Raw genomic sequence first — 26,344 nt, forward strand, 5'->3', positions numbered from 1 at the left:
GTAACAGGAGAGAAAGGAGACATAGACGTACAGAGGCACCTCCTTTCTGGCTTTGCTCAGGTGTCCCCTTAACAGCGAGGCTTTTCCTAATTCCCATTCTTTAAGTGGCGCCTCAGTACTCCCTATCTTTCTTCCCTGTTTTATTCTTTTCCATAGACTATGCGCATATCCCTGACGCATGCGTGCATCCCCCACAGCACTACATAGGCAGTAGCGGTGTGTTTGACTATTTCTAGCACACAGCAGGTACTCAGTATGTGTCCCTGAGCCCCGGAATGAATGAACATTGCAGGGATGGACGTGCTGAGCTGTGAGCTCAGGAGAGTTGCTCTGAGATTAAGATGCCCCAAATCCAGATGTTTGAAGGTGACGAGCAGTGGTAGCCTGGGGAGAATGAAGTTAGATTTTAGGGGTTCTAATCACAGCCCTTTCTTCCTTCCATGCCTTTTCTGGCTGAGTCACGGTGATCACATTACTGAACGCCTCTGCGCCACAAGGATTAGGACCTTGTTGGCACCAAGGGAGCGCTCATCAAAGCCTAGCTCTCTTTTTCCCACAGCTCTCCATTTCCACCAAGGGGCAAGCTCTCCACCTCTTGCCGGGTCTGGGCAGCTGTTCTCCATCTCGTCTCTTTAAAGTCTCCAGGGAGCACGCAGCTCCTGGCCTCTGGTGCTGATCCCAAGCCAGTGCCCTCGGTGTTGCAGAGAGGGGCGGGGTGGGGCGGGCCGAGCCAGGCGGCACCAGCGGGGCTCAGGCTGCAGGCAGGCCAGCCTCCCGAGGTCTGCGGATGAGCCCAGTCCTCGCCCGTTCCTGTCCGAGCCATGGCGAAGCTGATGCTGCTCACCCTCTTGGGGCTGGGACTGGCACTCTTCAGGGATCACCGGGCTTCTTATCAGTAAGTCGGGTTGTGCTGAGGGCTGCAGCTGCAGTACACACCACCCCGCCGACCCTAGGAGCGCCCCTGAAAGTGGGGTGTAGTCTTTTAACTGAAAGTCCCCAGGTAAGTTTTAGGTGCACACGCTGCAGGCTGAAAACACGTCCTTGTTCACTGCCCGAGAGAAGGAGGAAGGAGACACATCACTGGTGTGATGGCCAAGTTGTTGGCATATACAAATTGATTTTTCAGGAGGATCTGTGTGCTTTGGATACAGAATCACTGCTCATTCTCGCTTCAAGATAGATCACCAGACCAGGGATCTCCCCTGACAATTGTGTCAGTTAGGGAAGGAGCTGCCCGGTCAGTGCCATAAACCTTTCCCAGCTTGGAGATTCTCAGTCTGAGGCCACACGGAGACGCGAAAGGCATGTGGAGCAGAGCAGATGGGAGCAAACACGCTCTGTGAGAGCCTGCCCCCACCTCTTACTCGCTCCAGTGGGTGGCGGGGAAGGGAGGGGAAGAACCCTGACTCAGTCATTTGATGTCCTGGGATCTCGTTCTGTCCCTTCCATTATAGGATCTTGGGCAAATCACTTTACACCTCTAACATTCTCTGCTTCCATAAGCCTGAACCGGTAAGACACATTCACATACGGCGCGGCTCACATCCTGCCTGGGACATAGTAATTATTCAATAAATGTTAATGCTCTGCTTTCCCTAAAGTACTTATAAACCCTTAGGTACTGTAAAAGGGGAGGATTAGTTTTTACGAATGTTTCAGTCGTTTCATGGTGACTTTACAGGGGTTCAAAGTCTAGAGACCATCCTAATTCCTAAGGTTTAGTCAATATCTTGTTATTTGCTTTGAAGTAAAACATTACTAAAAACCAAACTGAACATTTTAGACTTTTAAAAAACTTTTATGACCCTAAGCTTTCTTTCAGAGTAATTTTTTTACAAACCATTGGGTTTTTTTCTTCTAATTGTTCATTATTTTTGTAATCACAAACTATTAAAAAAAGTAACAGAGTGATTTGGGGTTCAAATCATGTAAAAATTACAGTTTGCGGATTTTCATTAAACGTAGTATCACTTGATGCTAACGGAGACTCTCTCTCTACATATATATATTTTATTATATTTAGTTATTGAATTTATTTAAATATTTTATTTTATTTATATAAGTTTATATAAAATTTTTAATATTTTATTTATATATTTATATTTTATTTTGTTTTAATATTTAAATATTTATATATGGGGTGGAGCCCAAATGGATTAAACAGGCCATTACACACACCCATATATATATATTTTTTTTTTTTTCCCCCAGCATGTGTGTAGGTCATGGTATAATCCTGGGTTGGAAATAACTGAGATATAAGGATCTAACACCCCTTGTGGGCTTTATCCTTTCAATTCTGCATCTGTACCTGGGTTTCTCCTGCCCCCACTTTTCCAGAGGCCCCACACCAAGATGTCTTCTGAAGGATTACAGATCTGCCACAAAGGAGTGAGGGTCTGTCTTTCTTCCTTAATCTACTCTGAGAATGGAGACCGTAGGCATTTTGTGCATGTTTTTGTGTAAAAGCATAGCTTTACTACCCCAACCCTGAGAAGTTTCTCTCTTAACATGTGGTCTTAGCTTATGCGATTCAACTTTAATATTTCCCCAAATCTGTTCCTTAGAACATAAGCCACAAGACTTGCTCCACAAAAACAAAACAAAACAAAACAAAACAAAACAACCAAAAGCACATTCCTTGGACATATGAATTTGGGAAGTGTTGTCTATTGTAGCCTTTTCCTAGAGATTGGCAGTGCCCTCTGGCATATTGAAAGCTTTGAAAAATCCTTCAGCTACAAACAAAAACAAAAACAAAACAATTTTGCTCTAAGTCACCATTTCACAGCTTATTTGCCCACACCTCCATTCTCCTCTCTTGATGCCATCTGTAAGCATCCTGTCAAAATCTCTGGGATACAGTTTGAAAAGGACTGTTTGACAGCATTGACTTGCACCAAGACAAATTCCAACCTGAAAAAGTTAGGACCTGTCCTTGGGCAGAAAGGGGGCCTTAGTTTCTGGGCCTCTTGCCCGCTTCTGATTTTTCTGAAAGGACCAAAATACGCTATGATGATAGCCCAACATCACTTCAGTCTCTGTGAGTCCCTTTGTTGGCCTTGCTGTGGTTTCCCGTTGTGGATGGCATGTCTGCAAGAGACACTCTGCTGTGGGGCGGCCTCAGTGGGAAGACCTGGGGTCTGGTTTGGAATTCAGAGCTTACTGCTTTATTTCACCACATGGATCCGGTGAGGGGGGACAGGACCTTAGTCCTTAAACTTCTACCTGTATGGCTAAGATTAACAACACAGGAAACAACAGCTGTTGACCAGGGTGCAGAGAAAGGGGAACCCTCTTACCCTCTTGGTGGGAATGCAAGCTGGTGCAGCCCCTCTGGAAACAGTACGGAGATTCCTCAAAAAGTTAAAAATAGAGCTACCCTATGACCCAGCAACTGCACTACTAGGTATTTACCCAAAGGATACAAACATACAGATTTGAAGGGGCACATGCCCCCCTGATGTTTATAGCAGCACCAGCAACAATAGCCAAAACAATGGAGAGAGCCCAAATGTCCATCCACAGATGAATGGATAAAGAAGATGTGATATATATATATAATGGAATATTCTTCAGCCGTCAGAAAGGATGAACTCTTGCCATTTGCAACAATGTGGATGGAGCTAGAATGTATTATGTTAAGGGAAATAAGTCAGTCAGAGAAAGACAAATACAACATGATTTCACTCACGTGTGGAATTTAAGAAAGCAAATAGAATGGGCAGAAATCACATGGGAAAGGAGGGAGAAGGAGAGAAGGAAACAAACTAAAAGAGACTCTTAAGGATAGAGAACGAACAGGGTTGCTGGAGGGAGGTGGGTGGGGGGATGGGCTAAATGGGTGAAGAGGATTAAGGAGGGCACCTGTTGTGATGAGCACTGGGTGTTGTAAGTGATGAATCACTGAATTCTACTTCAGAAGCCAAAATTGCACTGTATGTTAACTAAGTAAAACTTAAATTTTAAAAATCCTATTTAAAAATGAAAGAAAAAAAAACCTTCTACCTATAATGAGACATTTGAGAAGGCAAGAGGAAGTGGGAATGAGATGACCTCTGGTTTTAAAATGGAAAGCAGATCTCAAAGACCCTGGGGAACAGGAGCCGCGTAGGGCCAAGAGGGTGGTGGGTATGGAGATGGGGGATGGGAGCAGCCCAGACAGGAGAAGGAAGGCAAATTGCGCCCACTGTCTGAAAGGCCCTAAAGCCTCAGTCCTCAAAGGGGTTGGGGCTCTGTCTCGTTGCACAATCCCGGGCCTCATCCCACACTACTGAATCCGGATCAGCACCAGATGCCCAAGGGATTTGTATGCACTTCTTTAAAGGACATTCAAATCCTACATCACCCATGTTAGAACCAGATCAAGAGAGTCTGGTGGATCGGTAAATGACCTTTGTTACCATTTAAAGGTAAGGCCGGTGAGTCCCAGAGAAGATCATGAATCTGCCCAAAGAAAAGCCTGCATCAGGAGCAAGCCAAACCCCCACGTGGATACACTCTGTTGTTCAGAGATCTGGTAAACAGGGTTCACATGATATTGTGGAGGACTGGGGCTGGAGGGAACTTGTGAAAGGATTTAAAAGGCGTCTCGAGGGGGTTCCCTGATGCTCTCGAGGTGATAAGAGCGCCGAGGAAGAAACTGAGAGAGCTCCCCCGGGTCGGTAGTCTCCCTTGCCCAGCTCTGTCGTCGGCTGTTACGACTTTGTAGGTGCGCACGCGCAAGTCCAAGGACCGCCTCGGCTCAGGCTACAAACAGCGCCCTGGGGTGTGGAATGTTGCAGCCCTGCATCTCTACGGCCACTTGCCCATTTCTAAGTTGCTGCTTGTAACGTGTGAGACCACGATTTCCCTTCATTAGAAGGAGATGCAAAGCTAGTGTTAGCCTTTCGGCCACCCCACACCCACTCCGCACCACGGTGGGAAGAGGGCAGTGGTGGTTTCCAGCAGACCTGGGCTGGATGCCATTTCTGCAACTTCCGAGTCGCTTCACCATGCTGAACCTGTTTTTCACCTACAACTTAACGGGATAACAGTACATGCCATAGCAAGATAAATGTAAAATCTGGCACATGGAAGGTACTCTGTAAACGTTAGCTTTATTTTTGCCGTACGCTGTCGCAAAAATCCCCCTTTGAATGGCCCACCTGAGTGATATTTGAATATATATTAGGATAATGCCTCATGCAGCCCTAGGCTGAGGATAAATAAATAACTCTCCAGCCTTCCCTATCAATGCAACCGACACCACTTTTTCCATCTGATGCACCAGCCTAGTAATTCCACGGAACAACTTGGCAGACATCCACAGAGGACCTTCTCCCTGCTGGCACTAGGTTCTTGCTGGGTCACAGGGATAAAGAGGATGCAGATTCTGAGATATTCACGCACAGATTTCAGAGTTAATATGAGCCACGGGACCAAAAACCAATAACTGCAAAACAATAGTGTCAGAGACTTGATAGATGTATACGAGGAGGTTCCTGAGGATAAAGGAGCTATTAATCCTATCACAGAAGACCAGGAGGAGCGACAGAAAGGCGTGGGAGGGAGTCTTGGCCCCTGGATTAGGAGCCAAGGGCGTTCTAGGCGGAGGGAGAAGCGGGAACAAAGGAAGAGAGGTGTGAACGCAATATGTAGAAAAGAGCCCGTATCATCACACCTCGTTTAAAATCCCAGCTCTATCCTTTGAAATAGCAACAACAAGCAACCTACATAGCTTCTCCGTGCCTCAGTGTTCTTACCTACCAAGCAGGTAAAATATTAATTGTTGCCTCAAACGTGACAAGGAGATTAATTGGGGAAGTATGTGTGAGAGCCCTTAGCATAGGGCTTGGCACACAGTAGGTCTCAATAAGGAATATTGGAGGAATGAGAAGTGTATAGTGGCAGAAAGTGACTGATGAGGCTGACTGTGGCCCCAAGGAAAGTTCCAGAGTGGATTTCCTAATGCATAAACTAAAGATCCTCACTTTCTTTCGTGTGAAACAAACACATATTTGCGAAGAATAATTCCCAGCAGGGATTGTGTGATTTCTAGCCAGACTTCCGAGGCCTCAGGAATCAGGGACACATCGCCGACATTGAATTTGATCCCATAGACCTGGAACATTTGGACCTAACCAAGCCCTTGATCAGATATTTCCTGATAATGGAGATTAAGATAGGAAAACACGAGCTGGGTTATAGTAACACAGGCGGGATTTCATCTGGGGCTTCCTCCGGTTTTCCGCGGTGTTACCTGTGCATTTTGAGCAGAGGACCGAATGTGAGCTTTGCCTTCACACTTGAGTTCCAGTCCCCACTCAGCCACCTCACCAGCTTGTGGATTTGGAAAGCCCCTTAAACGTAGTCGTCCGTCAAATCCGGGAACTAATACCTCAGGGAGGGGTGGAAGATTAAATGAGCTTATGTTCAGTACCCGAACTGTAGCGGCGATGATGACTCTGTTGAGATGCGACTTGTGTTGGGGCTGCAGACTTGAACTCAAGCAACTGGGAGCTGATTTCATGCCTCCTTAGCTACCCTGGGCTCCCTTTGACTGGGATTATTCTACCTTTTCCAGATCAGAGATTGTCTTCCAAGAGAGAGAAGCCTGAGTCGGGATAGGGGCTGATCCGCTCTGCTTTTCTCTGCCTTCTGTGATCCCATCAGGTTTCATGGGCCTTGTGACCAGGCAGTGTGCCGGTTCTACCCGTGTGGCTTTGGCTCAAAGAAAAGCTAATTTGGCTCTCCTTGGTATTTTTCACAAGTCTTGGCCTACTCTGTGATTTCACGTCATTGAATCTTTTCTGCAGGACCTGCACCTTTCACATCTTTTGTGCTGTCCTTTGAATCCCGTGGGGCACTTCATGGATGTTCACTGAGCTTTGGTAGACCAATGTGTTTCTCAATGATAGTTCTCAAATGAATTTTAGTAGATTATGGCCAGCATTTTAAGATGAATGAAATAGAATTGAATAGAAAAGTTAAGAATGTATTACATGTGTTAGGATGATCATTCTTTTGTGAACCTGTTTTCGGGTGTGTGAGTGTGTACCGTGCAAAATGCTTTTCCTAATACATCATCATTTTCCCTCTTATTTCTTTATTGTGAGCTTTTGCGATCATAATGTCAGATTCCCATTTTTTTCAATAGCTTGTAGTTTCTCAAGTCATGGGGGCAGATCCCAACTTTCCCTTGAGTCTCCTTTGTAAATTCAAGTTCATCGTTCAGGGAATCACACTCTGCTCACAGCCCAGGCCTTCTTCATCTACTCGTTCATCTCTGGAGCTCTAGCGCCCGGGCTGGTGGTTCTCTACTCTGTGCTTCAGGATACTGACAACGATTATCAAAGCTGATTGCTCGGCCCCACTCCCAGCCTGTTAGGTCAGACCCTCTCCAAAGGTGGAACTGATGGCCAGCGCATGGCAGTAGGAACGTGTTACATTTTTTCTGGATGAAAGAGGGAGCACCCCAAATTCCTATCATTTTATACCATCTTAAGAATTTTATCCAGAATGTCCCCAGCCCATCCTCTTCCTCTGTGAGACTAAATTATCAGTAAGGCAAGGGAAGAATTTCTCGGCCTATGTTTAGCCAAATAAGATTTCTGGGCATTCTTGGATAATCGTTGCTCTTCACTAAGACCATATTGTATCACTAGTTCTCAAAAAAAATGTTGATTATTTCAATCTCTCAGCCGTGCTGTTGTTGTGGGCCAGTTCTTTTAAATGCCTCAGCAATAGTTTTGCTCTTCTCAGGCAGCCGGCTGGTACGTCCTTCTCACATCTGTCCTTTTTTCCTTTGTCCTTCGCTCAAATGCTCCCTGTGATGTTTATGCACTCAGATTTAATAAGTTGCTTGTGTGTGTGTGTGTGTGTGTGTGTGTGTGTGTGTGTGAAATGTCTTTTTATGTGCTGGCCTTGGGTATGATTTTCTGAAGTTATAAATCCTTTAAGCACACCTGTGTTTTTCAAGTGGCACACCCCAAAGCAGATGCCCAGTCCAGGCTTTGGAGCCAGACAGAGCAGATGGGTAGGAGACCCACCTGTCAGCAGCCCCAAAACATCAATGGAGTAAATTGGAACCATGTTGCTATTTAACCCAAATTTCCACATAGGACTCCTTACGCAGCTGATGAAATAGTTCCTATTCCGGCCAAAGTGCACAGAGCAGAGAGAACACGATGTGTTTCTTTTGTGGATCAGTCCACCTCGGCTAAATAAACACTGAATGTACCCAGAGGCCCCACAGGTCTTACCCTGGCCTTGTCTGGTAGAATCGCTGAGACTCCAGGGACCGCTGACCCGGGGGTTGAAACTCAAAGTCCAGCTGAGGAGGACTTTCTTGGCAGCTAACTTTTGCAGCTCAATTGTAATTTCTGAGTAGTTTTGTGTGTTTTATTCCTTTTTTTTCTCCCCCAGAACACGACTTAATGCCTTCCGAGAGGTAACACCAGTCGAACTTCCTAACTGTAATTTAGTTAAAGGAATAGGTAAGTATGTGAGAGGAGGAAGTATCTCATGGAACTTGCAGTATTATCTTGCTATTGATTTGATTAATACACCTGTTTAATTTTGTTCAAAAAATAGAACCATGAACCAGGAGAGAAAGAGTAAGTCAGTAGTTAATTATAAATACCAACGTACTTGACTTTTGACTTCACCAACGTATGGCCAAAGGATTGACTGTTTTTCACAGTTTGTTTTTGTTTGGTCAGTTTAGCAAAAACAACAGTGGGAACAGTGCTTGATTTTATGGTAATACAACCTGAGGCGATTCCAGGGGAGGGACAGGGGAAGGAGAAAAAGCAGCGAGTAAAGGGACAAATTTTTAAAAGCCCTCACACACCTTGGTAGTTACCGCAAGGCTTCCCCTCACGCCTCTCTCTTTTAAATATCAGGGAGGAATATTTTTTCCCAAAAGTTCTAAGCAGATTTCCCCATCAGATCTCATTAGTCAGAGAGAGACAACAGGCTGGTGTCCTAGCTGCAAAGGAAGCTGGGAAAGTAATTATCGGGCTTCCATGGTGGAAGGCAGGCCCTGTCAGCAGAGATGAAAGGCTAGGGAATAGCAGCTGGTAGGCAACCAACAGGGAGTGTCACAGGACTCAAGTCCCCTTCTGGTTTCAACCAACCACCTTTGTTATTTGAGGACAACTTGTTTGAGATCCATGTTTTTGTTATGTTTTGTTTTGCTATGTTTAAGAATTATTTATCTCCATTGACTAAGGTTGGAAAGGCTAGACCATATGACTTATTCAGTCATAATCAATAAGGTTGGCCAGATATCTTACAGTGCAATCTTTCTCTAGAAAATAAATATGATATTGATATTAGGTGTCACTGGATATTTGAAAAATAAACATCTCCACTAGGAGTGTCACTACAAAATCAAAAATCTCGTTTGTCTCTAGGCTGATTGAGATTTTAAAAATGTACATGTAAAGTATAATTAACTTGGTGCTATTTTACTGATGCTTATACTTAATAGTAGATGCATATTTTGCATGTGAAATGTATCCCCATTTTAACTGAAGCATTTGGAATCTGCCTGTATCTCCAGTGTGGTTCTCAAAGAATCTACTGAATTTGGAATTAAGTAGTAATATATGTTGGTAGTTTATACTGCGTCTTTAACAGAACAGGAAGGTGTTTTCAAATTATCGTACCTTTTATAAATTTTGTGAATTTCCGTGAACTTCATGTAAGAGATCTCAGACTCTGAGGAAAAAGTTCTAGTCCGTTAATTTAAAAAACATATATTACTTGTAAATTTTAATTACACTTAATTATATCGGTGTCTTCTAATTTTTACAGAATCATATTAGTCAATTTGAATAAGTAAATGAAACAGTTAATTATTCTGAATCTATCAAATAAGAGCTAAATCTGTAGCCCCATTTTCCAGTTAAGAGTGATAAAGAAAAGGATCACTAGCTCCCTGTAATCATCTACAGAAATTCGTACTGACTATTCTCTTTTCTGGCAGAAACTGGCTCTGAAGACTTGGAGATACTTCCTAATGGATTGGCTTTCATTAGCTCTGTAAGTGTTTTCTTTCTTCTACGGTGCACGACACCATGTTCTAGATCCAGCAGCTTAAGTCTTTTGTTTACGCCTGCTCTTTATCAATGTCCACCTTCAAATAAAATAAGCCGTCATACGGTTCAAAACACAAACAGTATGTGCATTTACCCTGGTGTTAAAATTATGGCCGTATGCCTTCTATGCATATCGTACTCCTGTGTGAACGCTGAACTCGAATAATGCCTTATCTTCCATTGTAGCGATTTGGGAGTCCAGTGAGTTCAAGAATGGCTTTCCATCAGTGGTCGATCCCTTGATGCACTGAGGTGGTAGAGTCCTATATTGACTGAATTGGGTGTATGTTTCTATATATCCCTCCACATATCATTTAGATTTTACCTTTTTCTCTCACACTTTTCAAAATAAGCCCTTTAATCTGAAGTTACTGATAGGCCATTCCACAATTTCCACACTTTGAAGAGTGAGCCCAGCATGTTTGTTGAAACTCTTCTGCATACAAACCACTGTGGTAGTGACATAGCTCAAAATAGAAGAAGTCAACGCCCTTTGCTGCCTGTTGTAATTTATTTAGTCCAGTTTTCTCCTATGAAGATGGAGGACTAGTCATCTTCTCCAGCAGTGTCTTGCAACCCCCTTTTTAAAGCAACAGAATAACATATTCCAAGCAAAATCTTACATGGGACCCCAACATCTAAAACAAAAAACAGCTGTGTTGTTCTAATTGAAGGCTAAGAAAGAAGTTGTTTCTGGGCTCACTAGACTTTCGCTAAAACTCTGTCCCTGAGATGCTTCCAAGGAACCTGTCAGGAGACATTTTAAAAGCCATAACCAATGTTCTCTCTATATTCCTTGCTTATATGATTGAAACCCATTAACAATCACCCATTTGGTCTACTTTTCTATTTTCGATCTTTCTCATGGGACACACGTGGCTTTGCTGCTGGTGATGGAAGACTCCGAGCCAGTGCGTTGTGTGGGGTGGCCTGGTGGAGCATGTGGCTTCTGGAACCCCCCATGGGCCTATTGCACAAGCCAACCAGGATGTTTCCCATGTGGCCCTGTGACGCGAAGCAGACAGTATGAAACCATGTGCCATCTACCACCTCAATCAGCTTTTGAAGTATTTGTAATGTGCCTGTTTTTTTCTCCTTTGTGTTTTATAAGGGATTAAAATACCCTGGAATAAAGAGCTTTGCACCTGATAAACCTGGCAAAATTCTTCTGATGGACCTGAATGAAGAAGCTCCAACAGTGTTAGAACTGAGGGTCACTGGAAGTAACTTCGATCAGTCTTCATTTAACCCTCACGGGATTAGCACATTCACAGATGAAGGTAATGCTATTCAATGCTTATTAAAAACAAAACCAAAATTTAAAAAAGTGTTAAAGAGTGAATATTTCCTCTCATTCAACTACAGTATAATCATGATTAGTGTTATTCTTCCGTTAAACGTATCCCCTATGTGAATGAAATATAATATTATAACCACTCTGATGCTTGAGAATGCTAAAATACTTAAGATTTGTAAAGCACTTATTTTTAAAAATATCAACATTCACATTATCCCTGTAATTATGATAGCAATAATATTTAGCCCTGATCATTACGGGTTTTCCATTTTAAACATTTTTCCAGATCCAGGAATTTACAGGGATAGATTTTTCTAACGGAAGGCGTCAGCGACCTATAGATCCACTGACAGAAAGTCGCCGTGGTCAGTTTCCTCTCAGCCCTGTACCTTCCGTGCCTTTCTGCCTACTGGTTCCTCTGTTCTGTCTTCAAACTACTTCTCCACATCTCAAAGCTATCAGCATATCACCCCCAGCCCTCATGCCGTCCTTCCCTTTCTTCCTTTCTCCATGCAGCCATTTCTTGGGTCTCTACACGAATCCTCAACCCCAGCTGCACACAGAAACCCCTGCGGGATTTGACATCAACTGCATTTGTTTTCTTTTTACCTCTTGACCCTTTGTTTCTCCTGCCCTCAACCCCGCTCTGGCAATCACCAGTCTATGAGCTTTGTATTTCGCTTTTAGGTTTTAATTCTACATATAAAAGAGACCACATGCCCTTAAGGTCCATCCATGTTGTCACAAATGGCAGGATATTTGTTCTTTATTTATGGCTGAATAATATTCCTGTGTGTGTGTGTGTGTGTGTGTGTGTGTGTGTTTATTCATCCATCAATAGACGCTTAGGTTGTTTCTGGGTCTTGACTACTGTAAATAATGCTGCAGTGAACATGGGGGAGCATATATCTTTTCAAGTTAGTGTTTGAGTTTTCTTTAGATTAATACCCAAAATGGAATTCTTGGGTTGTATGGTAGTTCTATTTTTAATTTTTTGAGAAAACTGCACAGTGTTTCCCACAGTGGCTGCACCAGTTTACATTCCCACCAACAGTGCATGAAGGTCCCTTTTTCTTCACATCTTCACCAACACTTGTTATTTCTGGTCTTTTTGGTAATAGCCATTCTAACGAGTGTGAGATGGTATCTTGTTATGGTTTTGATTTGCATTTCCCTGATGATTAATGATGTTAAGCGTCTTTTCTTGTACCTGTTGGCTGTCTATGTCTTCTTTGGAAAAAATGTCTTTTTCAGATCTTGCCTATTTTGTTTTATTTTTTTAAAGATTTATTTATTTATTTATTTGAGAGAGAGCTTGAACGTGAGTGGAGGAAGGGGCAGGGGGAGAGAGAGAATCTTCAAGCAGACTCCTTTCTGAGCAGGGAGCGTGACACAGGACTCAATTCCAGGACCCTAAGATCATGACCTGAGCCGAAATCAAGAGTTGGACACTTAACAGACTGAGCCACCCAGGCACACCTCTTCTGCCCATTTTAAAGTCAGCTTATTTATGTGTTTGTTTTTGTATTGAGTTAAATGAATTCTTTATATATTTTGTATATTAGCCCCTTTATCAGATACATGATTTGCAGATATTCCTTTCCATTCGGTAGGTTGCCTTTTCATTTTGTTGGTGGTTTCCTTTGCTGTGCAGAAGCTTTTTAGTTTGATGTAGTCCTACGTGTTTGTTTTTGCTTTTGTTGCTTTTGCTTTTGGTGTCAGATTTAAAAGAATCATCGCGAAGATCTCTGCCAAAGAACTTATTGCCTATGTTTTCTTCTAGGAATTTTATGGTTTCAGGTCTCCTATTCAAGTCTTTAATCCATTTGCAGTTAACTTCTGTGTATGGTATAAGATAGTGGTTGAATTTCATTCTTTTGCATGTGGCTGTCCAGTTTTCCCAATGTTATTTACTGAAGAGACTGTCCTTTCCCCATGGTCTACTCTATATTCTTGGCTCCTTTGTCATGAATTAATTGACCATATATGTGTGGGCTTATTACTGGGCTCTCATTCTGTCCCACTGAGTATGTGTCTGTTTTTACGCCAGTATCACACTGTTTGAATTACTATAGCTTTGTAATATAGTTAGAAACCAGGGAGTGTGAGGCCTCCAGTTTTGCTCTTTCCAAGATTATTTTGGCTTTGGGTTTTTTTGTGGTTTCATACAAGTTTCAAAGTTATGTGTCCTATTTCTGTGAGAAATGCCATCGGAATTTTGATAGGGATTGCATTGAATCAGTAGACTGCTATAGCAACATTTTAACAATATTGATTCTTCCCATCCATGAGCAGGGAATGGCTTTCCATTTGTTTGTGTCTTCTTCAATTTCTTTCATTAACATCTTAATAGTTTTCAATATACAGGTCATTCACTTCCTTGTTTAAATTTATTCTTAAGTATTTTATTCTTTTGATGCATTTGTAAATGGGATTATTTTATTTCTCTTTCTGATAGTTTATTATTAGCTTATAGAAATGCAACAGGTTTTGTGTATCGATTTTGTATCCTGCAACTTCACTGAATTTATTTAGTGGTTTTAACAGCGGGGAGTTTTAAAAAGCTTAATGACCAGATCCCAGCCCCAAATATTCTGATTCAGTCGGTCTGAGGAAGGCCTGGGTGGTAGGACTTGTTAAAAGTTCTCCAGGGGATAAAATGTAAAGCTAGAGTTGAGAAGCTCATCTGTAGTCATGGCCTCCATCACCTCAGCAGACAGTCCCTCCTTCCATCTTTCTTCCATACTTTCTCCACTGTGGTGACTAAAACTGCTATCTTGAACATCGTTAGCTATGTCTTTATTAACAAATTCCTTCCTTCCTTCCTTCCTTCCTTCCTTCCTTCCTTCCTTCCTTCCTTCCTCCTTCCTCCTTCCTCCCTTCCGCCTTCTTTCCTTTCTTCCCTTCTTCCTTCCTCCACCTCATTTATGCTGTTGACCACTTCCTCCTTCAAGTAAATTGCTCCTCCCCGATATTCCAATATACTTATCCAGCTTACTTCTGATCCTACTGCAGTTTTCTCCCTCAATCATTGTTTTGTCATTCATTTCACATTCTCTGAACATTCTCCAAAAGACCCATCTTTTGCCTCCCCTTTATTTGCTCTAGTTCAGAAGGTTCAAGCAGGTCACACCCGTTAGCTCTGCCTGCTTTCTGGGAGAATTCCATGAATGGGGTATTCTTTTTTTTTTAAATCAGCTCTTCAGTTCCATTCCTTCAAGCTTACTAGATTATTCTATTTGAGTTCGTCTCCTGTAGCTGCTTTAAACTCAACATGTTGACAACTGACTTTCCATCCTTTTATCTTTCCTTCTTTACCTTTCTACCCCATACGACGTCTCTTCTTTTATATATACATATATAGTCCCCTTTTGTGATCGCTCCACCCCTTTATCAATACCATATTTTATTTTTAAAACATTAAGTGCAAAGAAATATACTCTTGGGTATGTACACTTCTAAAAATAAAAGGGAGTCATGTTACGCAAACCCTTCTATAAAGTGCTTTTGCATTTAACATTACATTATGGGCTCCTTTCTACGACAGCGCATTTCGAGCTCCTTTGCAATGGCTGTTTAGGATTCAGATGCATGGGATGCAGTAATATAGTTCTTCTGTTGATGGATATTCAGTCTGTTTCTGCCTTTATGTTCATTGCAAACAATGCCAAAATCAACATTCCCGTGTATATATCTTCTGTATTTCCTTAGGCTAGAGGCTTAGCGGTAGAATCTGCGGCACGAAACACGGCTCCGGGCTTCAGTGCTCACTCATGTTTCATTTCTGACCTCCTCCTTCCTCAGCCATCATCAGGGACTTTTGATACTTCCTGTCAAATGTCCTCATATCCTCTTCTGCCACTTCGTGTCAATGCCATCCTTCTGGCCCAGTCCCTTCTGCCCCCACACCTGGATCACTGCTGCAACTGTAAGGTCATGTTACTCCTTGGCTCCAAGGCCCCAGTGAGTAAGCCGTGAGTCCTTACCCTGAGCCCTAACAAGACTGGCCTTGGCTACCTACCTTTATGGCTGTCACTCTTTTCTCTCATTCATTCTACTCCATCCACAACCTCACTATTGAGAGATGTGCCAAGGAAGCTCCTGCCTCAGGCCCTTTGCACACTCTAGTCCCTCACCTGGGAATGCTCTTTCTCCAGATACTCACATGGTTTGGTTTCCTCTATCATTTAGGTTTCTGCTTTAACATCACTTCATCAGAACTTCCCTGACCCTCATGAAGAAAACATCTCATTACTCTTCATTCTTTTATCCAGTTTTATTTTTCCTTTGTAGCACTTAATACAAGTTAAACACTTGTTTATTCAATGGACTAACTACCAGGAGCCTCCTGGTTGGCTTCTCTGTTTAAATCTCTTCAGTTCAACCTACTACACTTTGCATTGTTTTTCTTTAAACACCAGTTTGGTCACATCAAAGGCTTCCAAAGACTTACTGCTTCTTAAGACAAAGACTGTAATAATCTAACTTCACTTGCCAACACTAATCACACCTTCTTGACCACTTAGATTGGTCTCTTCCATGTCTTAAAGCTGGACTGACTCACGGAAGCTGTTTCCCTTTGATAACATCTCTCAGGTGTTCTTTTTATGGAATTTATCATTTTACACTGTGTAAATTATGCCCGAGCACACCTTCTCACGTCGGCATTCTCCACATCTTTTATCTCTTTTATCTCCACTCTGCATCTTGCTGAGACCATTTGCGATAGAAAGCTTAACAAGCTCTTTGGAGTTTTAGCGTCAAGCGTTGCTCATTCTTAAGTTGAGGATTTTCCCCCCCTGTGGAGTTTGGAGGTGTTTAGAGACTGTCACTAGTTCTTCCTTTAGCATTTTCCTTCGGAGTAATCACAAGTGCTTCTCTCTACAAGGAGATGAAAATATTCCATCTGCCTGACACCCTAAGTACTAGTTGGAGGTGGGCTGAAATTGCTTTTTGGAGACAGGGTTGACAGCTGAGAGCTCAGTTAATGTTTCGATTTTTGTTTTTAATCTCTTCTCAGATAATACCGTGTACCTGCTGGTGGTGAACCATCCAGATTCTAAGTCCACAGTTGAGTTGTTTAAATTTGAAGAAGAAGAAAAATCACTTTTGCATCTGAAAACCATCAGACACAAACTTCTGCCTAAGTAGGGAGATATATCATATTTCTACTTTCCTTTAATACCAGTGATGGTTAATCCACCTTTGGTTTCTTCTTTCAGCCAGAGTGGGAGGGGGGGTAATGGCTGGTCGACTCTCCTTTCTAATCATCACAAACTCCTCCACATGGTCTTCTGCAGATACTTTTGAGGATTCAGACCCCTGAGAGAAGACCCATTCTCTTCCTCTCTCATTTCCGAGGCTGCCTGGGTGCTGACTTATGGCTCCTGGCCTCAGAATGTCCATTCAGGCTGTTATTAAGACATAACTCTGTTCTTCTCCAAAACCAGACTTTGTATTTCAAACCCACACCAGTTTCACAGACAAATTCCACATTATGAGTTTGTTTATTTGTTCATTTATTTCCTTTTGTATTAAAAAAATAGAATCTTAGAAACATACACCCAAGGGAGACCTGAGATTTGGTGCCCCTACCACCTCCCCGTCCTACCCGTACTGCTGTTCAGGCACATGACTGGTGGGGTAGCAGATCTGTGCTTAACACTCAGCTCCAGTCTTAGGCTTCTTGACAGTATAACACAAGGAAAAAGAAAACACCCAGGGATCCCCGATCCCAGTCAACCCAACACAAAATCAACGTCCTCACTTGCCTTAGGATTTGGTTTGTGAGGCTAGTGATGGCTTTGGGACAACAATCTGACCTCGTCTTCCCAAACAATGCTTATTCTTTAATCATTAAGATCGTCTAGAATCCCACCCTTTATTTGAGCGGTTAGCTGATAGCATTGGACTACTTAGTATCGGTAAATCCAGATTTCTTTTCAACTGTGTGTCATTTACATGCGGGGACCTAGCAGAGTGCCTGCAGCACGGTGTTCCCAGGATCCCCTCCTCTCTTTCTTACCTGGTGGTTTTGAAGACGGGGAAACTGCAATTGGAGAGAAATTGAGTTACTGGATGAAGGTCAATCAACTAATTAGTAGCTGCATAGGAACCATATGGCCCAAGTCTTCTTTTGCATCCCGAGGATGAGTGCAAATTCGAGAACAGCTTCTGGTGAAACAGTTTATTTATACATGCATTCAACAAATGTATTTTGGAAAGAGAATGAGGATACTGAACGTCTGGCGGATGTGCCCCATACCGAGATCTAAATTAGGGGAAAGTATATAGAATAGAAAAGCTGGGCCGATAATTATTGTAATAATTGTGATAGTAACAATGAGCTTTAACTATAAGCTAGGTGCTACAATAACCAATTTAAACTGATTACTTTATTATCTTTTTACAAATACCTTCTGAATTAGGTGTTATTATTATGCCATTTTGAGTATTTAACTTGCCCCCACATAATACTATCGGTAAAATGGCACAGCTGGAATTTTAACCCTGGTGTCTTGAGGCTGAAACCGCTGCTCTGAGCCACTCTGAAATAGTGAAAACTTTATTGGTTTCACAATTAGTCTTGGAAATCTTGTATTTGTCCAGATTCCCAGGGTTAGAGGATGTTTTTTTTTCTGGGCCAATTGCAAAAATATGTGTCTTTGGCAATATAGAACCAAACTGAAAAAAAAAAAACAAACAAACCCAAAACCATAGTGCCACAATTAACTAGAATTCTGTTCTCTCAACTGAAGGACTAGCCATGTCTATTTTCTGCTTCGTATTTAATGGCTGTTTATGTTGTTTATAGCATTAATATTCCTATTACTAATCTAGCACCATTGAAGTATGTTATTAACGATAGCACAGCGGTCATGCTCCATCATGTGCTATAGGCCAGGCAGAGTGCCAAGGTCTTTAGAGTCAGTCTTCCCTTTTATTTACCCTAACCTCACAAAGCCCAGAGAGGAAACTGAGGCATAGATTTTAGTGACATGCTATGGCCCCATAGACAGTAACAGGAAACGTCAACATTCAAATGGAGTCTATAAGATTTCAAAGCTATTACTCTGAAATATTCTTCTCTGCTCTTTTTTACGAAAAACAGGCAAATGATTTGTAAAGTATACTCACTTCGGAAATTTACTTTTAAAAAAGAGGGGGGAAAGAGAGAGAGAGAGAGAGAAAGAGAAGAGGTTTATGCCTGGAGCCTGTACACACGAATCCTAAGTTCCTAGACCTTTTTTCTCGTGTCGTGAGAGTGGTCGCCATCAACGGGGGGTTCGGCGAGCGGCAGGCTTTCTACAAAGCACACGGCAGGCGTTGTCTTACTGTGATTTCCACTGAGACTCCACAAATGAAGATTCTGACCCTTAGTCTTATACTAATGAGCTGCATGACTTTGGGAAAATGGTTAAACCTCTCTTTACAGACGAGAAAACTGAGACTCCGCGTGCTTATCTAACTGGCCCGGGAGCCCAGAGCGGCGTCGAGCTGATGTGCTGGCTGTCACGCCTCCTGCCATGGAGCGGAGATAATTCTCTCCCAGATAATGGCCCTGGGGAGCTTCTGGCACTCAATCAGCAGAGAATGACTCACTTATGTGTTCACTGTGGTACCTATTAAAGCAGAAAAATAGACTCATATATCTTCGATTTTCAGTAGCGGAGAGAGAATCAAAATCAGAAAGAAAATATGCCGTAGCGTCCCGTTCCTGAGCGTTCTTGCTCATGGACATTTTCTTCAGTTTAGAATCATGAAACTTTTATGCCGGAAGGAACCTTTTACGACTGAAAAAGGTCCAGCTCATCCTCCTTCTACAGAGAAGGAAACTGAGGCCCTGACATGTAAAACAATTACTTTTACCTAAATTGCACGGCTCATTGTGGCAGAGCTTTAACTAAAATGCAAGTCTCAAGGTTGCCAGTGTTTTCTCCTCCCTCCGCCTGATGGTATCGGACTGTTCTGTATGAACATAGATGCATTTGCCCTGATAATGATTCCTGGCTTAATTTAATGTCTACTGAATGTAGTCTATCTGCACACACACACACACACACACGCACGCACACACGCACCATAGCACTATTTTTCAGATCCAGTTAATAGGATTTTTATGTTACATTGCTATAGTAACCTTTTAGGGTTTTTTAGAGTAATTATTGTCTTTGAGGATCATACAGGTGGGATTGCTGTCATATTAATTCTGTGCCATGTGGCTAGAGTGAAAAGTTCATCCCACGCCTTGATTTTAGGAACAGCCATTAATGAATGCTAATCAGTGCCTAGTCCTGTAACTTACAATACCGTCACCTGTATGTATCCTATGTGTGTTTGAATCTGCAGTTTGAATGATATTGTTGCTGTGGGACCTGAGCACTTTTATGCCACGAATGATCACTATTTTGTGGAACCCTACTTGAGATCCTGGGAGCTCTATTTGGGTTTAGCGTGGTCTTACGTTGTTTACTATAGTCCAGACGAAGTTCGAGTGTTGGTAGACGGATTTGATTTTGCTAATGGAATCAACATTTCACCTGACGGCAAGTATGTGACCTCTTGACAATGTCATGCGTTTCCCCAGATTCTTGCTTGATATCTTTAGAACATCTGCATTTTCCAAATAACATGATATGCTCTAACATGTTATCCTGGTAAGAGGAAATTAGGAAGAATGTTAAAATATCTTAATTTTTCAAGGGATCAAATGCATCAAATCAAAATTTTCTATTTTATGTAGGCGTATTCTTTTAAATTTGGGGGGTGGATGGATGTATATATCAACAAGGGAAACTGTGATAAATATTTAGTATTACTAAATAGCTTTGCTTTGAGGGAAGATTTTCGAGGGGTTATAAGATGAACAGCATGTGTAGTTATAGATCTCAGTAATGATGGTTTGTGACAAGATAAAGAACTTGCACCAAACTGTATATCGAGACATTGCTTTCTTCATCAAGAAAGTGTTACTGTGGGAGAAAAGTCAGCTTAACTAGGCGGTGTGCTTCGCCATGTAGTTGATTTTCGCTATTACTTGATGGTGGCCCTGAGACAAACGATTCACAGAGCAGCACCGGTCTGGGGACCACACCTTGGGCAACATTCGTCTATCTCCAAAAACCACGTATCCAGTCATCTGTACCTTTCCTCATCTTCTACCATCACAGGTTTCAGAAAGTTAGTAACCTAATTAGAGAAAACAACGTGGACATATTTTCAGTTCTTTATAGCATCTCCTGGTCTTCCAAAGTGGCAGATAATAAGTAGTTATTTCTCTCCTTGTTCTGGGATGCGCTGACCACAAGTCTTTACGGTGAGTGGGGCGTCGCGCTGCGTGCAAAATACTAAATGCACAGGGTCAGGACCAGGCTCGGGGCAAGAGGGGAGGAAGACTTCTCTCAGATCCAGGCCACGCACCTTGTCTTCCCTCATACTTTCTCTGCCCTCAAACAAGGGCCTGGCTGTCAAAGGGCTTTCCTGCAGCCTGCCCGAGAGAACTCGTTCTCCTCTGAGAGGCAGAACCTGGGGATTGTGATGGTATGGACAAGCGAACAGCAGTGTGCTACATTTTACTCCCGGGTATTAAGAGCTGGTCCTAGGGCCACGTTTCTTCCCTTCTAATCAGGGACAGTGAGGTTCCTAGCTCCAGAAATAACTTTTCAGAAATTAAAACTCCTTTGTGCACTGTAAACTCGTTGAGTTTTTTTTTTTTTTTTCAGAATTTGGTGTGTTTTGAGAAGGGTCGCATTTTCCAGTCTCTAAGCAAAGTTCTTTCCTAGGAAGAGTTCTTACAACTTCGCCGTAGCCTTCTGAGCCGTATTACTTCAAGTGCTTTGATGTAGCTCTTTCTTCTTTGAAGGTATGTCTACATATCTGAATTGCTGGCTCATAAGATTCATGTGTATGAAAAGCACGCTAATTGGACTTTAACTCCATTGAAGGTAAGATGTATTAACACTATAAGTTTGCAGAGTGATAATTAGATTCTAATTGATTTGTGAAATTAAAAGTGAGCAAAAAAGGATTGTCTAATTGGAGTGGGTGAGAACCAATTTTTCACTTCTTTATTAAGAGGCAACAGCATCGCGTGTGTTGGTTGTTCACTTGTGGTCACCTGCAGAGTGGGAAGCAGCAAGCCAAATATCTCACCTATGAAACTGATTCTTTCTGCCCTCATGAATTCTCGTTGCTCAGTTTCCCTTCCCTTCCTCCTTTCCTCCCCTTTCTTTCTCCCTTTCATTTTTCCCTCCATGTTGATGAAACAGCCAAGAAATCACCTCAACTGGCATTTCATAGGACAGCGCTCTCCATAATAGTTACAAATAATGTCGATATAATATAAAGCCCAGTAAAGTATCAAGGACTCCCGGTGGCCACTAAGCACCCCTGCAGCGCGTCACTTTGCTACCTTTGGCCTCAGCACTTCCCCGGCTCGGCCTCCCCGTCCTGAGCCTCCGTGTTCTGAGCTCACCGGCTGGAGCCCTGCCTCAGGTGGGGCACTCTTCCCTCTGCTCGCACGATCTTCCTCCAGATCCCTGCGGCTCTCTCCTTCATATCCTTCCAGTTTCCACTAACATGTCACCTCAGCGAGGCCTTCCCTGGCTGCCTAATCCAAGCTCGCGACTCCGCGCGCCACGCTGCACGCACCCGGATCGTTTGCAACCTCAGGGGCTTCTTGGTCCACCTCGAACCCCCCTTCCCCTGCGTGCACCCGGAGGGCAAGGAGAGACCCAGCAAGAGGCAGGCCTCCCCAGGCTGGTGGGTGGCAGCTTTAATAAACAAGGGAACTTACTTCCTTGGCTTGCCTTGGGCTGCTGCAGGACGAGTAGCTCTCCGCACCTGCCCACCAGAACCTTAAATGTTTCTATAGAGGCCTCGATGGGGGTTCAGTCACATATACCCTCCAGAGGGGCTCGACAACACCTTACTCTGTCAAGGCCGTGTCCCTGGAATGGCTCCCACTGTGCGAACTGTGGGCAGAATGCACGTTGCAAGGACAGGGAAGGGGTTGGGGAAGCTTCCGTTGTCCAGGTCCAGCTTGAGGTTCAGCCAGTGGTCATGTCCTCTCAGTGACCTCCTCCAACACTCCATCCCTTGCGGCAGCTCTTACGAGCTCAGGTACCCCCCTCTTCTGCAACGTGCCCTGAGCTGTCAGCCAGGGGTTCACCAGCGCGGAGGCCGCTTGCTGAGCGGCTCTCTGGCTACACCGGGAGCAGATACCATAGCAACGGTACAGGCACAGGCAAGGGAACACGCAGGTTACAGCAACGATTCCCCAGATCAAGGACAATTTTTCCATCCAAGAGCCCCGTGACCTGAACCGCCGATTTATTAAGTCCCCCAGGCTGAGGGTCAGATCACTCCAGGCACGCACTTGTGTCCTCATGCGAGTTCATAAAGACGACACTCCGGCAGGTGCATCAGCTACGAGCACACAGCATTCTGTTTGGGTAACGGCACAGAGCTGGTCGTAGTGCTTGAGGCCGTCCTAGCTTGGAGGACAGCTTATCATATTAGGAACATTTCAGTGTTCAGTAAGGACAGGCTTTGCGGGGTCTCGTTTAAGGCTTAGTGAATGAATTTGGTCAGGGCTTTGCCAGTCCCGGGGATGTGTTTAAAACACATCGGGCGTGCTATTACTGCTTGACCAAGTCGCTCTATTTTGAGGGCAACAGAGCATCCCTAGAAACATGCCCTCCCCCCGGGGCACTGGGGTGGCTACTCTTCCTATGCACCAATCTCTGTATCTCCTAAAGGGTTTGTTGCCAGAGCTTATATCCACGCTAGGATGTGAGCTTCCTGATTGCCAGGGGGTGTCATTCCCGCAGGAGCTGGAAGGTGGAAGACAGTGGGGACCCCCTCAGCTTCCTGCAGGCAGACTCAAATGTTTTTCCATATATCCTGACCCCACCAGGGCTTCTTCTCATCATCCACCCCTTGGTTTGCCACTGTCCCAGCCATAGGATTAATCCCTTTAGAACAGCCCAGCTGTCCATGCAAAGGGTTATGGGTCAGAGCTCAGGAGTGATCACCAGTCAAACAGTCCCGAGTTCAGCCCCTGGGCCGCTGCGGTTTCTTCCCGCTTCCATCCAGACGGTGTCAGTGTTGGGCTGAACAGCCGCTGCCGCTCGCGTGGATTCCGTTGACTACACCCATCCCCCACTCCCCGTCTAGGAGCTGCAGGGACAGCCATGGGGGGGGGGGGCAGGCAATGAATCTGGAGGATCTACATAGTGTAGGGCCCAGTAGTGCTGGTGTTTCTAGAGACAGTGGGCTGGTGGCTGGGGTGCTCGCGCTGCAGATGGGACCGCCACCGAGTCAACTCGGGGCTTTGCGCCACAGCAGAGAGGCGTGCAGGGAACATGTTCTCAACCCACCCCTTGATAGGAAAGGAAGTTCTTACTTTGATATACTCTTCCTTCCCCAGAGGCTCCCCCTGGAGCAGCACTGCATATACTGCTAGGAGCTGCTGCTCTATGGAGTATATGGAGTTTCTGTGCCCTTCCAGAGCTGGGACCAAAATCCTAGGGGTACTCCGTCCTTCCCCACCCGTTATCCTCACCACAGTGCCCAACCCTTCCGGAGTCGCAGACTCATCTAACTCAAACAGTAGCCCTGCTTGGGAGATGCCCAGAGCTTTACTCTACTTCACTAGTATGGCTGCTTTCGCAAAGGTGACTTGCTGCCCTTATCCCCAGTCCTACGCATGTCCTCTCTTTATCGGTCCGTATCAGAGACAGAGACACCATGCCACATGGGGAATAAAAGTCCTCCCCAAACCCCAAATCCCTACAAAGGTTTGCACTGCTTTCAAGTTCTTAATGGTTGTTAAGCTTACGCCCTTATCAATCACAGCTTCTGGAACATGTGTCTTGCCCAACCAGATGACTCCCAAAAGCCTTGGGGCAGTTCCTGGGCCTTGAATTTTCTGTGGGTTCATGACCCGTCTGTCTTCTCTCTTGCTGCTGCTCCAGGAAAGCCAGCGGCATATTCTTGGATAGTTTCTCCTAACTCTTTATGCCCCGAAGCAATTTATATTGTTTGACAGTTACCATTTTTCGAAGGGGTGGCAGGCCTACTGGTTCGCAGTGGGTGTTTCACCTTGGCACTGGTTTGATGACTCGTACCCAGGGTCAGAACTCCCAGACAGAGGTTTGCTGTTTCATCTTGTAGGCTGTCAATGCCTAATAGATTCTCTGGTATGGGAGAGAGAAAAACCTCATATTCCTGGGGTAGGGAGGAACACTAAATTCATCCAAGAACTGTCTCAACCATCACCATTTGCTCTCTGTAACCACTAGTGGTGCTGAAAACTTCTGAGGGTCACCATGTGTCAGGGGACATTTGGATCCAGTACCCACCAGAGCTGTCATGCCTGGAAGACCAGGGAAGAGGGAGTTCAAGCTGAGGCCTCGGGTCATCTCCACCTGCCCTCACCTAGAGGCAGTCCTGGCTGGTACCCATACCTGGAGTAGGGGAGGCACCCACCCCAAAGAGCCCCGGATTCCTGAGGCTTCTGCTGGAGCGGGCAGGGCAGCAGGGAAGGTAAGGGGAGATGGAGCAGGTCTGAATTGTTCAGGTTTTGCATCTTTCCACTGGCCAATGAGCACAGTGTTGAGTTGTCAGCTTTTCTGTTCAGGCGAGGTCCCCGCCGCAATGAGGTTGAACCACATTTGTTTTTGGGTTATCTTTACTGGACCTTTACAGCCGATCGGGATCGCCTTTAGGTTTTATGGGTGATCTCTCTGTCTCAGGTCTTTCCCACAGCCCATACCAGTCCCAGGATTTGTCAGTTTTCCCCAAATCAGCAGTGGATTACCCAACATCATAAATATCTTGTCCCACAGCTGGGCTCAACATGGACGTGAGTGTCCGGTATCAGCACTGGGGCGACTGGAGTATCCTCCTTCTCCTTCTTGCCCTGAATGTGGCCTGATTAATCAGGGCTTTCACAGACAGAGGCGGAGACTGCCTGTCTCGTTCCCAACTCCCTAAGCATTATTGGACTTCCTCTATAGATTTTCAGGCTTCCGCATCCCCAGGGAGGTGCCCCTCATTGGGTCAAAGCTCCCTGCAGGCTAGAATAATCCAGTCGATAAGGGAGTGAGTACTTTGACCCTTGGAGCGCTGTGCAGGGGCTGCCGGGGCACAGGGTGTGTGGTGATGTTGCTCGTTTTCTCTGCTTTCTGCCCAAACGGCATCTCCCCGTATCCCACAGGTGCGCTCACCACGCTGGGCTAGTTTCCCTGGCCTCTTGCTGGAACTTGGCAGCTGTAGCAATAAGCTCAGCGGAAGTACATTCTCTCTTCGTGAACGTTTCCTCAATTGCAGGCTGCCCTGCTGGCTGGGGTCGTTCTGGTGCTGTTGCTTTGCTTTGCACTCGGGGTTGGACTGCATGCGACGTACAGCAACGTCCTCTTCACTCTCCTCACTTTCCCAGGCCTTCCACCTCTTAGCGTCCCAATCAGACCTTGTCACAGCACTCGGACCTTAATCCCCGGCAGCCTGGGCCCTCCCAGCTTTGCAAAATGGCATGCAAGGTCTTCAACTATTATTTGCTCTCCCCTTGTCTGCCAGCCCCGAAGCTACAGAGTAGTGGGCATCCACATGTCCTTCTCTAACCTCAACTCTTCTTCCCACTTTCTTTTTTTTTCAATTTAGTTTATTTATTAAAAAGACTTATTATTGATATCTAGTTGACACATTAACTTCAGGTGTACAACATAGTGATTGGAGAACTCTGTACATTACTCCACACTCATCACAAGTGTCGTCACCCTCTGTCACTACTGTCACCATACAATGGTATTACAATATTATCGACTATATTTTTCATCTCTGTGACTTATTTACTTTCTACCTGAAGTTGATACCTCTTCATCTCCTTCATCTATGCTGCTCTCGCCCCACCGCCTTCCCCTCCGGCAACCCCCAGTTTGTTCTCTGTACTTGTAAGTCT

General features: G+C 44.3%; 1 protein-coding gene across 2 annotated transcripts in view; it reads left to right on the forward strand.

Moving 5' to 3' along the window:
- The first annotated feature begins 492 nt into the window (after window positions 1-492).
- Window positions 493-26,344, forward strand: part of PON1 (paraoxonase 1) — a 32,963-nt gene continuing 7,111 nt past the window's right edge. The window contains exons 1-7 of one of the 2 annotated variants that reach the window (XM_008686263.2): window positions 499-895; window positions 8,407-8,477; window positions 9,974-10,029; window positions 11,197-11,365; window positions 16,403-16,529; window positions 19,732-19,932; window positions 21,245-21,326. In XM_008686263.2, coding sequence (XP_008684485.1) covers window positions 822-895; window positions 8,407-8,477; window positions 9,974-10,029; window positions 11,197-11,365; window positions 16,403-16,529; window positions 19,732-19,932; window positions 21,245-21,326 — 780 coding nt within the window. In that variant the 5' untranslated portion in view covers window positions 499-821. Of the gene's footprint in view, window positions 896-8,406; window positions 8,478-9,973; window positions 10,030-11,196; window positions 11,366-16,402; window positions 16,530-19,731; window positions 19,933-21,244; window positions 21,327-26,344 lie in introns of both variants that reach the window. The other variant, XM_008686264.2, reaches the window with a different exon arrangement.

Source organism: Ursus maritimus, unplaced genomic scaffold (assembly GCF_017311325.1).
Source record: "Ursus maritimus isolate PB19 unplaced genomic scaffold, ASM1731132v1 scaffold_3, whole genome shotgun sequence".
Taxonomy (NCBI): domain Eukaryota; kingdom Metazoa; phylum Chordata; class Mammalia; order Carnivora; family Ursidae; genus Ursus; species Ursus maritimus.